At 39.3% G+C, this 13,985-nt stretch overlaps 1 protein-coding gene across 2 annotated transcripts in view; it reads right to left on the bottom strand.

Moving 5' to 3' along the window:
* The window catches only part of Chodl (chondrolectin), a 22,386-nt gene extending 21,095 nt beyond the window's left edge, over window positions 1-1,291 (bottom strand). For both annotated transcript variants that reach the window (XM_031364291.1, XM_031364290.1), the window contains exon 1: window positions 771-1,291. In XM_031364291.1, the coding sequence (XP_031220151.1) occupies window positions 771-849 (79 nt within the window). In that variant the 5' untranslated portion in view covers window positions 850-1,291. The remainder of the gene's footprint in view (window positions 1-770) is intronic.
* Between the last annotated feature and the right edge of the window lie 12,694 nt (window positions 1,292-13,985).

Genomic DNA, 13,985 nt, shown 5'->3' with positions numbered 1-13,985 from the left:
ACAAAGTAAGGAAGTTTGGCAATTTTGACCTTTCACTGATTTGAGAGACTTAAATGTGCACCTGCTGTTTGCACAAATCCAAATTCGTCACCATGAACACCTCAAACCAAACACCCACCCAACTCCAATGGGCGTTTCCTGAGTGTTTTAATTTGGAAAGAAGTCCATAAGCAAAGGCGACAAGGCAGTAGCTCGCCCCTGTTCTTTGTCAGTTCTCCTGAGAACAAAGGCTGCAAACTCAGACATCTGGACCGGGCTGGTCTCAGAAACCATCCTCGTGAGCACCCTGGCTGGACTTGAGCCAGACCAACAGGAGGTGGCTTTCGTGCTGCAGCTGCAGCTCCTTAGTGTTCAAGCTCTGTCTGCCCGGCTCTACCACACCCCTCTCACAGGTGCCCCAGTCCTGTCTGCCTGTGTTCCAGTCACTGTCTTCCAGAGAAAGTAGAGACTCTTTCTGAAAGAAACTGAGCTGTTCCATATTTAGCGTAAGCTTGCTCTGTACCTATAGAAGAAGGCGCTCCCCGCCCCCCCGAAAAAACAAAAACAAAAAACAAAACAAAACAAAACAAAAAACCCGAAACTTTTTTGTTATGAGGGGAGAAGGTGAAAGGAAAAAATAACATATTTTCCACCGTCCCTCTGGATGCCTGACTAAGTAGTTTTCCAACTCTATGAGGAGTCCCCACCCTAGTGCGGAGTACCCCATATTGCCCCAGAATCCCAAATCCCTTGTTTTCTGCTGTGCGGACAATACCCCTGCCCTGACTCACCGCTGACCACCCTTCGGGCAAAGGCTCCCTGGGCGCAGAGTAGCGCAGCTCCCAGCAACAGCGAGGCGATGCGGATCATCGTGGCGAGGCTTCTGCAGCAGGTGTCCAGTGGAGGAAAGGCGAGGACCTCCCGCACCGCGGCCACCGCTGTTGGCTCTAACCAGCAGCTTCCTTGCTCTCCTGCTGGGTCCTACTCCCTCCTTCCCAGCGCAGGAGCTAGGATCCCTGTAAGCATCGCCTTTAGGGAGGACCAGCTGTCTGACTGCCCCGTGCGGCTCTGGGCTGGAGTGCAGGACACCGTGGGCGTGTGTCTGGGACCAGGGGACAATATTAAAAGTTCCTGTGTCTGTATCTGTTGGAAAGGTGAAAGGAGCTCTAGCGCAAACCTAAGCAGCCGCCTTCCCCTCCTTCTCAGATCTCAGTGTTCTAAGGGACTGAGCTGTTGTGCCCTGGTCGTGGCTCCAACAGCAGCCAACAGCAGCAACAGCAGCAGCAGAAGCAAGCAGCAACAGCCGCTCTGCGCTCTCGGCACACTCTTATATATGTCCAGAGCCTGGGGTTCCAACCCCTAGCTAGTAATCATTTTAACTACTTCGCTCCTCCTGCCAAGCGGAGCATCTGGCCCCTCCCCTAAAAACTGGAGCCACTTTGAAAAGAGTCCAGTCAGCAGTCCCTCCTCCTCCACTCCCAGTCCCACCCCCTCCCCATTTGCCAACAGACTTCAATACTCATTTGTGTAAAATGTGACAGCTTTGCTATTAAACTCGGGCAAAAGTTGGCTCCATTTGGTTTTCTCAGAGATAAATGTCCACGGGGATGCCAAGTTTCAGGGCCTTTCTCTTTTTCTGCTAAATTGCTTGATCATATGTATGGTGAGATGCAGGGCACTAGCCACTATTTAAGATGGATTGGCAGTGTGGAAGCCAAAATCTGCTCAGTGAATTATATAATGTGGCAGCTTTTTCCCCACCTAGGTTCTGCAAATAGATTATTTCCAAGCAGGTTGCTTGACTAAATTGCCACAGAAGCAAATTGAAAAGAATCTTTGAAACAAGTTTTCCCTCGACTAATTTCAGTCCCAGTGTTTGCGACTCCAAGGGGGCAAAAATCAAGGCAAAATAAATATTCTGAATTGTTGAGAACTTCACGAATGCAAAAGGAGTGCATTTCTTTGAACGTATCCATCAGTAGTCTATGGATTCCATTAAAAGTAAGTCTCACTTTAAGGAATATGTACCTTTCCCAACCTGACCCGCTCTACTATAACAGTCCAATGGCTGGCTTACCATTTTTATGGAGTCCAGAGAAGTCCATGAGAGTTCTCATAATGAGAGCTTATATATAATCCATGATAGGAAACAGAAAATGTTCCTAGAATCAGCTTCTGTAAAACTGGAAATTTTTTGTTATGTTGCTTTTCATTATAATTTATAATTTATTTGTTATAGTTTTATTTTTTATGTGTACAAGTATGTGATTGTGTATGTATATGTGTATGCATGTGTGTATGTGTGTATGTGATTGCATGTGTGCGATTGTATGTGTAAGTGTACGTGTGTGTGTGTGTGTGGTGTGTCTGTGTATATGTGCATGTGTGCATGTGTGTATATGATTGTATGTGTGAGATTGTGTGTGTGTGTGTGGTATGTGTGTGGTGTGTGTGTGATGGGTGTGTGTGTGTGTGTGTGTGTATGATTGTATGTGTGAGATTTTGTGTGTGTGGTATGTGTGTGGTGTGTGTGTGATGGGTGTGTGTATGTGTGTGTGTGTATATGATTGTATGTGTGAGATTGTGTGTGTGTGGTATGTGTGTGGTGTGTGTGTGGTGGGTGTGTGTATGTGTGTGTGTGTATATGATTGTATGTGTGAGATTGTGTGTGTGTGTGGTGTGTGTGTGTGGTGGGTGTGTGTATGTGTCTGTGTGTATATGATTTTATGTGTGAGATTGTGTGTGTGTGTGGTGTGTGTGTGTGATGTGTGTGTGTGGTATGTGTGTGAGTGTATGTGTGTGTGTATGATTGTATGTGTAAGATTGTGTGTGTGTGTTGAGGCCTAAAAGTACTATCAGGAACCTCCCTTACCTTCCTTCAACCTTATTCATTGATGAGTGGGTCTCACATTGAAACCCAGATCTTATGACCCATATGACCTGTCTCCCTAGCCCAATTGCTTAAGGACCCCACCTTTATCTTCAGAGGCTAGATTTCTGGAGGGACACCACACCCACCTTTGTGTGGCATTTGTGTGGGTTCTGGGTCTGGGGATCCTAACTCCTGTCCTTTTGTTTAAGTGCCAAGTGCTTTAACTGCTGAACCATTTCCTCAGCCCCCGTTATATTGCTTCAATGCACCAAGATTTGTTAAATAGGATCATTTTATGTTTTAATGGGCAACACACTCTCCTCCAACTGCCTTTGGTTTTTATATGAAATGAGGACACTGTCTGATGGATCATTTTTCTTGGAAAAAGGGCAATATGTATGGCCACAATAAGGACCAGTCACACAGAATCAGCTATTTCAGCAATTGGGAGATTCTTAGCTACTAAATACACTTTGCTAATGAAAGAATGTGTGTGTGTGTGTGTGTGTGTGTGTGTGTGTGTGTGTGTGTGTGTGTGTAAAGAGAGAGAGAGAGAGAGAGAGAGACTTTTTTGTTCATTTTATTGCCTATGAATGAACTATCCTACTGTAGGGCCTTGGGCAGCTGATAAATTTGGATTTGGTATTTTTACCACTAGTTCATGTCCTCAGGGAGGAGATGCTATTGATATTTTGAATAAGAGATAGGAAGTGTAAAAAGCCCCTAGGTCCTGGGTTTGTAGTGTGGCCCTGAAAATCATGTCAGTGAGAATCTTTGTAGCTTTGGTCAGAAAGCTATCTGACATTGGTTCATGATTCTGCATGGAGAGAGGAAAAGACTACAGCCACAGTATAAAGCAAGGTATAGAAGAAGGTTAAATGAAGTATCACACACATGGAAGAAGTAAGAATTAAGTTGAAATTATATTTGTGGTCATCCCCATTGATTGATGAACAAGCTTTATATTAATGCCTGTAGAAAGAATTCGGGTGAATCTTCTTTTCCTCTATCTTGCCATCCTTCTCCCAGGCACAGGCATCCCCCAGTACTCTTATGAAATGATCCTTCTTTGGGAAGAAAACCCAGCAAAGTGTATCATGAATGCCAGACTTCTATTAGTTGTGTTTCTGATATCTATGCCATAATGTACTTAAATCACCACTGATGGAAAGTAGAATTATACTTTCAGTACTTGGTCAAATCTGAAAGACAGTAATAACTACACTCTTGGTATGGTTTCATGGACTTTTATCTTTCATGTTAGAATTACACCAATGCAATTGAGTCAGCCAGTGACTTATTGGATCAGCACTGTTCCTGGTAGCTAACGTATTAAGAAAAATACAATCTTGTATTCTTACTCATTTTTGATTTGTTATTTGGAAAGGGATTGACAGACAAAATCAACATTTTTTGTTTGTTTGTTTGTTTGTTTGTTTGTTTGTTTCTCTACCACTAAAAATATCTGGGTGGCTTATCACTAACTTCAGGGAGCCTGGTTTTGTCTTAAATATAGAACAAAAAGGGGGGTATTTTCTATAAAGAGCACTACAATAATTTTCTCACATAGATTGAATATATTTATCATATTATATAATCTATATAATATAGTATGAGATTTATATCAAAATTCATCAAATTTAATTTAAAATATTATTCCAATTTCATTTAGATTGCCTTTATATATATTTTTTAATTTGCTACAGTATTAGGTTTCCATACTATCCCTCAAAAGTCCCTTAATTTTAGCTTTATGTAGCCTTTCCCACAACCCATCCCTTCTTCCTCTCTCCTCCAGAGCCATCTACTCCAGTCATTCCCATCTATCTGTAGCTATCTATTTTCTTTTCCTTCCCTAATGAGTTTTACTGCTCCCTCCAGTCCCTTAATCTCTAACTACCCTGTCATTCTGTGGATTGTAGCTTGGTTATCAGAGACTCCACAGCTAATATCCATATGAAGTGAACATATACTGTAATCATCTCTCATGAATAAGTGGAAACCTAGTCACGAGAGTTAAAGTGTCATTTCATTAAAGCTAAGCTGCTATTTATGACTGATGGGAGATCAGTTTCTCCAGCAGAGTGACACTAGGTATATTGACCACTTCAGGACAGGCCTTATGTTCAGGAGTAGTTGACCAACATAAGATGGACTCCACAATTGGTTTTTTATAAATTTCTTTACAGTTTGGTGGGATTTTTTCATTTTTTTTGTGTCTTATTTTGTTTTCTTGGTTAGGGTGGGTGTCATTGTATTAGGTTTTTTTTTTTTTTTTTGAGAAAGAACTTAAAATTGGGTGGGGAGGGAGAGGGAACGAACCTGGAAGGACTTGGTGACAAAAAGAATATGAGCAAAATGTATTTAAACATTGATGTAGATATCAGATATATTATTAAAAAAATAAAATAACAACAAAGTAATTGTTCCATAAACAAGTATGGTTGCTCGTGCCAATAATTCCAAAACTCTGGAAGGACAAGGCATTCCCATAAGTTAAGGTTCCCATAAGTTTTAGGTCAACCTAAGAAACATAGGGAGAACCTGTTTCTAAATAAATAAATAGATAGAAATCTGCAGCAGAGATGTTGCATAGTTGTTGGAGTTAGTGAAAAGTAAAAGTATGTTTAAAATAATTTCATTAACAAATGATGCTCACTTACTTGCTCTGTAGTCATACAGAAGGAATAGGAAAAGACAGATGAAAATGTTGTGGCAAACAGAGTTTAGCTCAAAATTACCCCCCAAAAAACTTGACTTTAAAGTACCAAGTTTGGAGTAATGATGAGGTTAATGGATTCTTTCAGGGCAAATGAGAGGAAGAGTATAGGAGGAATTGTTTGCATGCAGGAGGAGCTGGACTCAAGTAAGCTGAAAGGAAGGTGTGAATAACAATCAAGTGAGATGAGAGGACAAAATCTAGAAATCAGTGATGTGAAAGTAAAAGGGACCTACAGGAGAGAGATTGTCTGGAAAGAAGAGGCAACAAGAGCCAAGAAGCAAATACGATCACACTGTACACGCGTATGAATAACTTATAGTTAAGTCTATTATTTTGCACGTAATTAATATATCCTAACACTCTACTTAAATCTCTTTTCAAATCATACAGCAAGAACAGTGAAGTGAAGAGGGTGAAGAGTCCAACACTGGCCCAACACATAAAATGTATCTTCCTCTTGGATCTCTAAAGTAAAAAAGGTAATCTCCAAAAGGGTGCCCCCTAAATTAGCTCACAATGTTCCTGTAGCTTGAACAGTAGTAGTAGTCGTAGTGTTAAGTAAAGTGTGAAGTAGAAATTCCTGGCTTCTTTTGGAAACTCGTTTGTGTCACCTGATGTTTTCCTGGATGCTGTCTTGTAAGGGGATGCTTTGCTGAAACAGACACATGAGAGGATAATTTGCCGAAGCAGACTCGTGAGTGGGCATATGATGTTTTGCTGGAATGGACACATGAGAGAGTACGTGATGTTTGGAAAGGGTATAAGTAGAACCCCACAGACAATGGAAGGATGGTATTGCATTGCTGTGCTTTGCAACACTTTGCTGGTCTTTGCTAGTCTTTGCCGGTCTCTCTTCTTTGAAAGAAATGTGCCAACAATTTTCTCATGGTATTCTGGATGATTCTTGTCACTTCCTCTGATTCATGCTGTTTTGGCGGAAACTGTGCTTTCTGTTGGATCAAGCCACTGCTACAGATTTGAGCTTGGTGTTTGCTGTTAGACTGAAATGCTGATATCCTGACAATGAAGATTGGAATCGCCCCAAAGAATTACTTCTAAATAGGTCTAAAACACCCTTGTCCTATTGACAATCTTTGGTCAGTGGTCTAGAAGGGAGGTTGAAACACTTAAGAATCCTAAATAAAGTTGGCTTTGAAAATTTTAAGCCTACAAAAGTGTAATAAAATTAATAAACTAGATAATATTGGGTTTGATAAATCACAACTATATCAATGTAAAGTTATAGACTTTCTTGGAGATAATGATGGTCATCTTTCTCGTCTTGGGCATACATGAATGAACTCCACTGTGTCTGATTATCAAGTGGATGTGTACAGTTGTCCTACCCAAAATCACTAATTGTAAACAAATATCTGGATTTCGGGCTATCTTCAGATGAACTAATGTGCACATGAAGGAGATGCTCAGTGAGGAGCGCACATTAAAAGTGAATGAAGAGAAAAGTAAATCATGAACTTGGGATGCAGATGGCAAGTTAGAATTTCTGCAGGCAAGTTAGTAACTAGCTCAAACATGGGGTGAACAGGTGATCAAACTCCCCCAAGATGTATTTACTCATTTCAAAGGGTCTCTGGTCTGTTGAATTCATGAACTACCTTAATTGGGAGCCAGTTTCAGTCTTGAAATTCCAGAAATATTTTTGTAGGGCTATCGAGCAGAACTCAAGTGTTTATAGAGATGCTAGAAAGGTAATGAATTACATAAGCAGGAAAGGATGTTTTTCTATCACTTTAAGTTTACTAATAATTAAATCTGTTCTAAGTATGGATCTATCCTACTGGAACATTTTGCATCAGACCTAAAGAAATGATCACTTTCAACTAAAGTCAATTTTAATTAAATAATGTTTAGTAGATCCTGGTAGGGTACCCATACTCAAATAGACTGCTCCATACCCAGATATATATAGTGGCCAATTAGAGACAACAATTTATTAAAATAAAAGGAAGACATAAAGTTGAATGTGGTTGGAAGGTGGAAGTGGATCTGGGAGGAGTTAGCAGGAGGGGTGGGTTGAATATGATCAATATAAATGCATCAAGTTCTCAACACATTTAATACAGCTACAGGATAAGTAAAAATAATTAAAGTGAACAACATTGCTATGAATCCAGAATGAGTAAATATTTTTACTCTGTATCTTTCTTTATTACAGACTCTAATTTTAATTTGTATTAGTATAATCATTACCTCTGCCTTAGCTGTCTAGCTTTATTAGATACATAGCTGACAAATTCCTTCATGATGATCATATCCATCACACCAGCGTCCCCCCTCCAACACTCTCTAGTGTACTTTATCGCATCTTACTCCCAGCTTTGTTCCCTGTTTTGTTATTATATTTTGTTATTAATAATGCTCTCCATCCAGTCAGTTCTGCCTATATATGGTTATGAAGCCATCCACTGGGGCATGAGCAACCTCCAAGTTTCCACATTCCCAAAGGGAAGAGACTTCCTTCCCTCAACAGCTATCAACTATGGCTAGCTCCTACAATAGGGGTGGGACATTTGAGTTTCTCCATTTCCAGACTGGAATTTTGACTGACTTCATATTGTATAAGTAACAATACCTGCTGTGAGTTTATATATTCATGGAACTCTCAAAAAAAAAACCCAGAAAACATATAGTTACATATAGTTGGAAAATATATAGTAATCTAGTACAAAGATACAGATGGCTGAAAAATTCTTAATGTTATTGTTGAAATGGTGTAAACAGGAACCCCATAGAAACAGCTGTATTTGGATGATTCAGAGAATAAACTGTGTAGTGTTTGAAAGATTTTATAAAAATATAGCAATAACAAGAGACGGGGGGAGCAAGAGAGGGAGGGAGAGGGAGGGAGAGATTTTGTCTGGTTTTGAGAAAGGAGAAAGGTTATCAGGTTACTACTTCACTGACAGAACTATGACCCTAATTTTTAACATGTCGTCTTCTCTGAAAGCCTTTAACCTGTTTGGCCTTTACTTTATAAGAGAGAATGAGATGAAGAAATGTTGTGGTTGCCAAGTGCATGGTGTCCCACCTTTGAAATGCTGCTACTCTATTTTACAAACTGTTCTAATTTTAAATACTGCACCCTGCCAGAGTGGTATATGATGTCTGCACTAATTTTCTAATTGTACATAATCTTTGCTTCTAATAAAATGTAAAACTTATTTTTAAATATCATGAAATCTATAGAACTACTCTCCATATATTTAGTTGATAATGCGAATTCCTAAAAAGGAAAAATTGTATGTCCAATGGCTTCATACTCAAAGAATCTGGAAACAGTGGGACAGATGACTTCTGAAGTCTCCAACTTTGCATTGCTATGTCCAGAGAGTTGGGAAAGCCTCTGATTTTTAGTCTCCTTTTCTTTTCCTTCACCCCTTTCTCCACCGTGTTCTCCCCACTTCCCTCTTTTTGCTTTCATTCTTTTCTTTCTCACACATTCTTCCTATAAAATAAAATACAAATTCATAATTAATGAGTATTATCTTATTAGAATTTCAAATTTCCAGCAAATCAAAGTCCTGTAACTGCTTCTGTGCCCCTCTAAGTAATAAGTCACCACATTGCAAAGATACCACAGAAATATAAATTCCAGACAAGGTAAAATTAAACTGATGACCAGGTTGGGTGAAACATAAGCCAACCAAGAGACTATAAAATTTGGATGAATATTTGAAAATCCTGACTTTTACATAAGAAAAACTTTAAAAGTGCAAACGGAAGAGCTAAAGACCTGGAAAAGCATAAATGGTGTATTTGTGATATTTCCAAACAGTGTGTATTCACATCAATCAAGCAGCTTAAAAGGTGAGAATTCTGATGTTAGGCATAATAGCAAATTAACTGAGTGGTGTAGCTTGTTGTACAAGGTTAGGAGGGAATTTGTGAAGAAAACACAAAGGTACTCTTACAAAAAAAAATCAATTTGCATAACCTTCTGGATGTGCACCTGTCACTTTGCTACGTTTTTCATAACCAATTTCAATTTGTAAACAGCTCATATACCAAGCCCATGTGTACGATACAGCACAATAAAGTGGAAATGTTGGAATTAATAAGGAGCACACTGTCACAGGGCTGTATATCCTGCCATCAGCAGAAAGCATGTCATCCATGCTTTCAAAATAAAGCTGGATAGAAATGAGGAAAAGAATAAAACTAAATGCCTCTCTGCTGCTAAAGTCTTTGCACCAGCAAAGAACTTGCATGAGAAATGAATGCTATCGTATTTACTTCCAAAGAATAGATATAGAATTAAAAAAGCCTTGATTTATAAGAGCTCTAAAGACTACCAGCAAGACAAGAAATCATCACTGATATTTTAGCCAAGTACTTTTCTAATGGGAAGAAATCATTTAACCTCATACTAAAATATCACAAATAACATTTAAGATTTTTAAATATTTATGAAGTTAAATAGTACAACAAGCAACACACCAAGTTCTTACCAAACAAGCATAAGTATTGTGGCCATGGGCTCATCTCCATGGGGATTCATTAAAATGAGACTGTAAAAGACTTCCTTGGAGCTGGGGGGATGGCTCAGTGAGTAAGAACCTTTTTTGTGCAAATATAAGGCCCTGAGCTGAAATTCTCAGCACCCATAATACAAAAAGCTAGGCATGGCTGCATGTACTTACAATCCTAGAACTGAGGGGGACAAAGACCTGCTGACCCGTAGAGATATCCAGCTGGGTGGCCAGCCTAAATAGCTAAAGTTTTGTGATCATTCTTGTTCACTGAATGACCCTGTGTTAAAGACAATACGGTGGTAGAAAGAGAGCCCTGATAGCTCCTCTTTATGCACACCCATGGGTGCATCTGCATGTGTCCAGGTTCATGCAAGAGTATGTAGAGAGACTGGGGGCAAGAGGGAGAGAGAGAGAGAGGGAAAGACTTTAGTTAAAACAAGTTTATTGTAGTAGACCTCACTATCTTATCACCTTAATTAATCACACTACTATCTATGGTGATCCCAACCTAGCCTCTCACATGAGCCATGACACCACACAGCTGATTCTAATAGTTAGGGACCATTAGTACCCTGTCTTTTAGGTAGCATGGTGGGTTCTTCTCCCAAGTCCACTCTTCAATTTTCCCAGAGCTCTAGGGTGGCCCTATTGAAAGAGAGAGAGAGAGAGAGAGAGAGAGAGAGAGAGAGAGTATCTGTTTTTTTCTTAAACCTGTAACAACTACTACCTGACCACAGAATCTAAATTCACCTCCCACCTCTGCTTGCTCATTTGCCTTCAGTATGTCTCAATACAGTATCTGCTACTCATTTAACAAATATTTGCTTGAGTATACAATAAAGTTACTCTTCTAAAACTGTGGTTATATGTCTATTATGCTTGTCTCTTTCTGCATACTGTAAATTCTGAGCTTGTTTTATTTACTCTTAGCGTGTGTGTTTACTCACAATCTATTGCCTACTTGGTAAGTAGATGGATCATTTGGCAAACTCACAATAAACAGAATAGTTGATACATTTTCATAAATAAAGAATGGGTGGGTAAAATATTTATTTTGTAAATAAACATTAAGTATTAAGTTACTGCTTATGCTTAAGAGTATATATCATGCTATAAATATTAAATGATGATGTGGTTTGAATGTAAAATGTAACCCATAGCCTCATAAGCTTTGGTCTCCAAATGATGGTGGTTATGGATCCTTCACGATTTGAAACCTTGCAGGAGGAAGTTGATCAGGGGAGACTGGCCTTGAGATTTTATATCTGGTCCCAAATTTCTGTTCACTCTCAGTTTCCTAACTACAGATGCAGTGTTGTCCTCCTGCATCCTGTTCATGGTGACTTGTCTTCTCTTAGTAGCCCTACTGTGATTTGCACTGTGACATTGGCGTGAAACTGAAAAAGTGTAAATAATGGCTACATCACATAGCTGTAGGCTCATACCTTTGAAAAACCCTGTGTGTTCATTTGAGGAATTCTGAGCTTTCATAAAATACATTTTAAAGACTATGGATGTGACCAAACTATTTTCCTGAAGTAAGAGTGTAAGAGTTCAGAATCTACCACAAGTGGTCAAGGCTGAAAAAGTAAAGAACATTTCAAGATTCAGAAAGAATGGAGAGGTGATTTACTTATTTAATAATTCAAAGTGAATACAACTATGACTGGACATTCTAAATCTAATAATTGTTAGGAGAAAACTATGTGGAACTTTAAAATTTGTCCTTAATATATGGAAATTAAGAGAAGTTGCATTTATCTAAATAGAAGATATTGGCCTTCTCGCACTCACCTCTAGTTTTCCAGTTTCCAATTTCTATTTTAGTTTGCCATGACAACACAATACAATTGACACATGCATCATAGAACCTGATAGTTACAAAAGTATTTGAACACATCATTCCCTCTGACAGGTGTTTATTAACCTTTTCACACACTTAAATGATGCTTAACAGTCAGCCGTAGACCACACGCTTCATGGGAACAGTCATAGATTGTAGAGATGATGATGTGCAATCCCAAGAGTGAACTGATATTCAGGCTCCAGCCTTTTCCAACCACTTCCCATCTCATCTACATCAATGCAGTGTTTTGTCTCAAGTACAGTTTTATTTTACAAATATTTAGGATTTCAATTTCTTAATTTTTCCAATGTTAGTATAAATATGCTTATAAAAGCTACACCATGGAGCTGGGGGTACAGCTCAATAGGGAAAGTGTTTGCTGAACATGCATGAAGTCGTGGGTTTGTTTCACACACCTTAGAGCACATCTGCTACCTGAGCACTACAGAGATAAAGGCGGGGAAACCAGCTCAAACTTCTATTCTTTAGAAGATCTCTTTATGTTTGTTTTATGAGTGCCTATAATGTATTTATAGTGCATGTTCATGTCCAGTTTCCTAAGGACAGAAGAAGGCATAGGATCCCTTGGAACTACAGTTAAAGGAAGTTGTAAAGTGCCATGATGGGTTTTTGGAATTAAACCTGATACCTCTGCAATAGAAGGAAGTATGCCTAACTCCTGAACTGTGTTTCTACCCCAGCTCATGTGAAATTCTAAAGTTCATTTTAATGTTTCAATTATTTATAATTGTGTGTGTGTGAGTATGTAAATGAAAGTATCCACAGAAGCCAAGGACACTAGCTCACCTGGAGCTGGAGTTTAACTGCAGCAACTAACCACATAACGTAAGTTTTGGAAACTGAATTTGGGTTCTTTGTAAGAACAGTGAGAGTCTTAAAATGTTTTTAGTCATTCCTTCAGTCCTAAAGTTCCTACTTTTAAAGTGCACAGGCTTTTAATTCGTAGTTTGTCCAATAGAACAGAGACAGAATTTCATTGTCCTTCATTCAGGCCCTTCTAAAATCCAAGCCCCAGTAGCTACCAATTGTCAATAGTTCCACATCTAGGAGTAGGATTCTGTGTCCACCTGCCCCCTACATGCCTGCATGTGATCAGGTTTTTGCTTCAATAGGTCCAGCGCATGCTGTCACATTCATTGTTAGTTCACATACATAACTGTTCCTACTATGTCCAGATGACAATATTTCCTTGTAGACATCTTATTAGTTACTTATTGACTGTGACAAACACCATGACCATGTAACCTTCTATAAAGAAAGGTTTATTTTGGGCTTACAGTTACAGAGGAATAAGAGTACATTTCAGGCTTTGCCAGTGACTGACTAATACAGAAATAGAAGATCACAGCCATCCATTGGACTGAGCACAGGGTCCCCAATGAAAGAGCTAGAGAAAGGACCCAAGGAGACGAAAGGGTTTACAGTCCCTTAGGAGGAACAAAAATATGAACTAACTAGTAACCTCAGAGCTACCAGAGACTAAACCATCAACCAAACAGTATACATGGTGGGACTCATGGCTCCAGCTGCAGAGGATGGCCAAGTTGGTCATCAATGGGAGGAGAGACCCTTGGTTCTGTGAAGGTTCTATGCCCCAGTGTAGGGGAATGCCAGGGCCAAGAAGTAGGAGCGGGTGGATTGGTAAGCAGGGGGAGTGGGGAGTGAACAGGTTTTTTTTTTTTTTCAGAGGGGAAACTGGGAAAGGGAATATCATTTGAAATGTAAATAAAGAAAATATCTAATAAAGAAAAAAAGAGTACATTACCATCACAGCAGGAAAAAGTGGCAGCAAACACCAAGTATAGGGGCAAAAGAAAATAAGACATCATATGTCATACGTCAAACAGCAAGCAGGAAACAGTGACCACTCATTAGGGCACAAGTCTATAGATTCTACAAGCCCGCCATTAGTAACTTATTTCCTCCAACAGAGCCACATCTCCTCTACATTCTCAAACAAACTCACCAACTGGAAACATTTTTTTCCAATGTCAGAAACTATGAGGACTATTTATCATTCAAACCACTACATCATCTAATGCCTGTAGCACT

The sequence above is a fragment of the Mastomys coucha genome, unplaced genomic scaffold (assembly GCF_008632895.1).
Source record: "Mastomys coucha isolate ucsf_1 unplaced genomic scaffold, UCSF_Mcou_1 pScaffold12, whole genome shotgun sequence".
NCBI lineage: Eukaryota > Metazoa > Chordata > Mammalia > Rodentia > Muridae > Mastomys > Mastomys coucha.
Note: the sequence above shows the minus strand (reverse complement) of the source record. Positions and strands in the feature narration are given on the sequence as shown.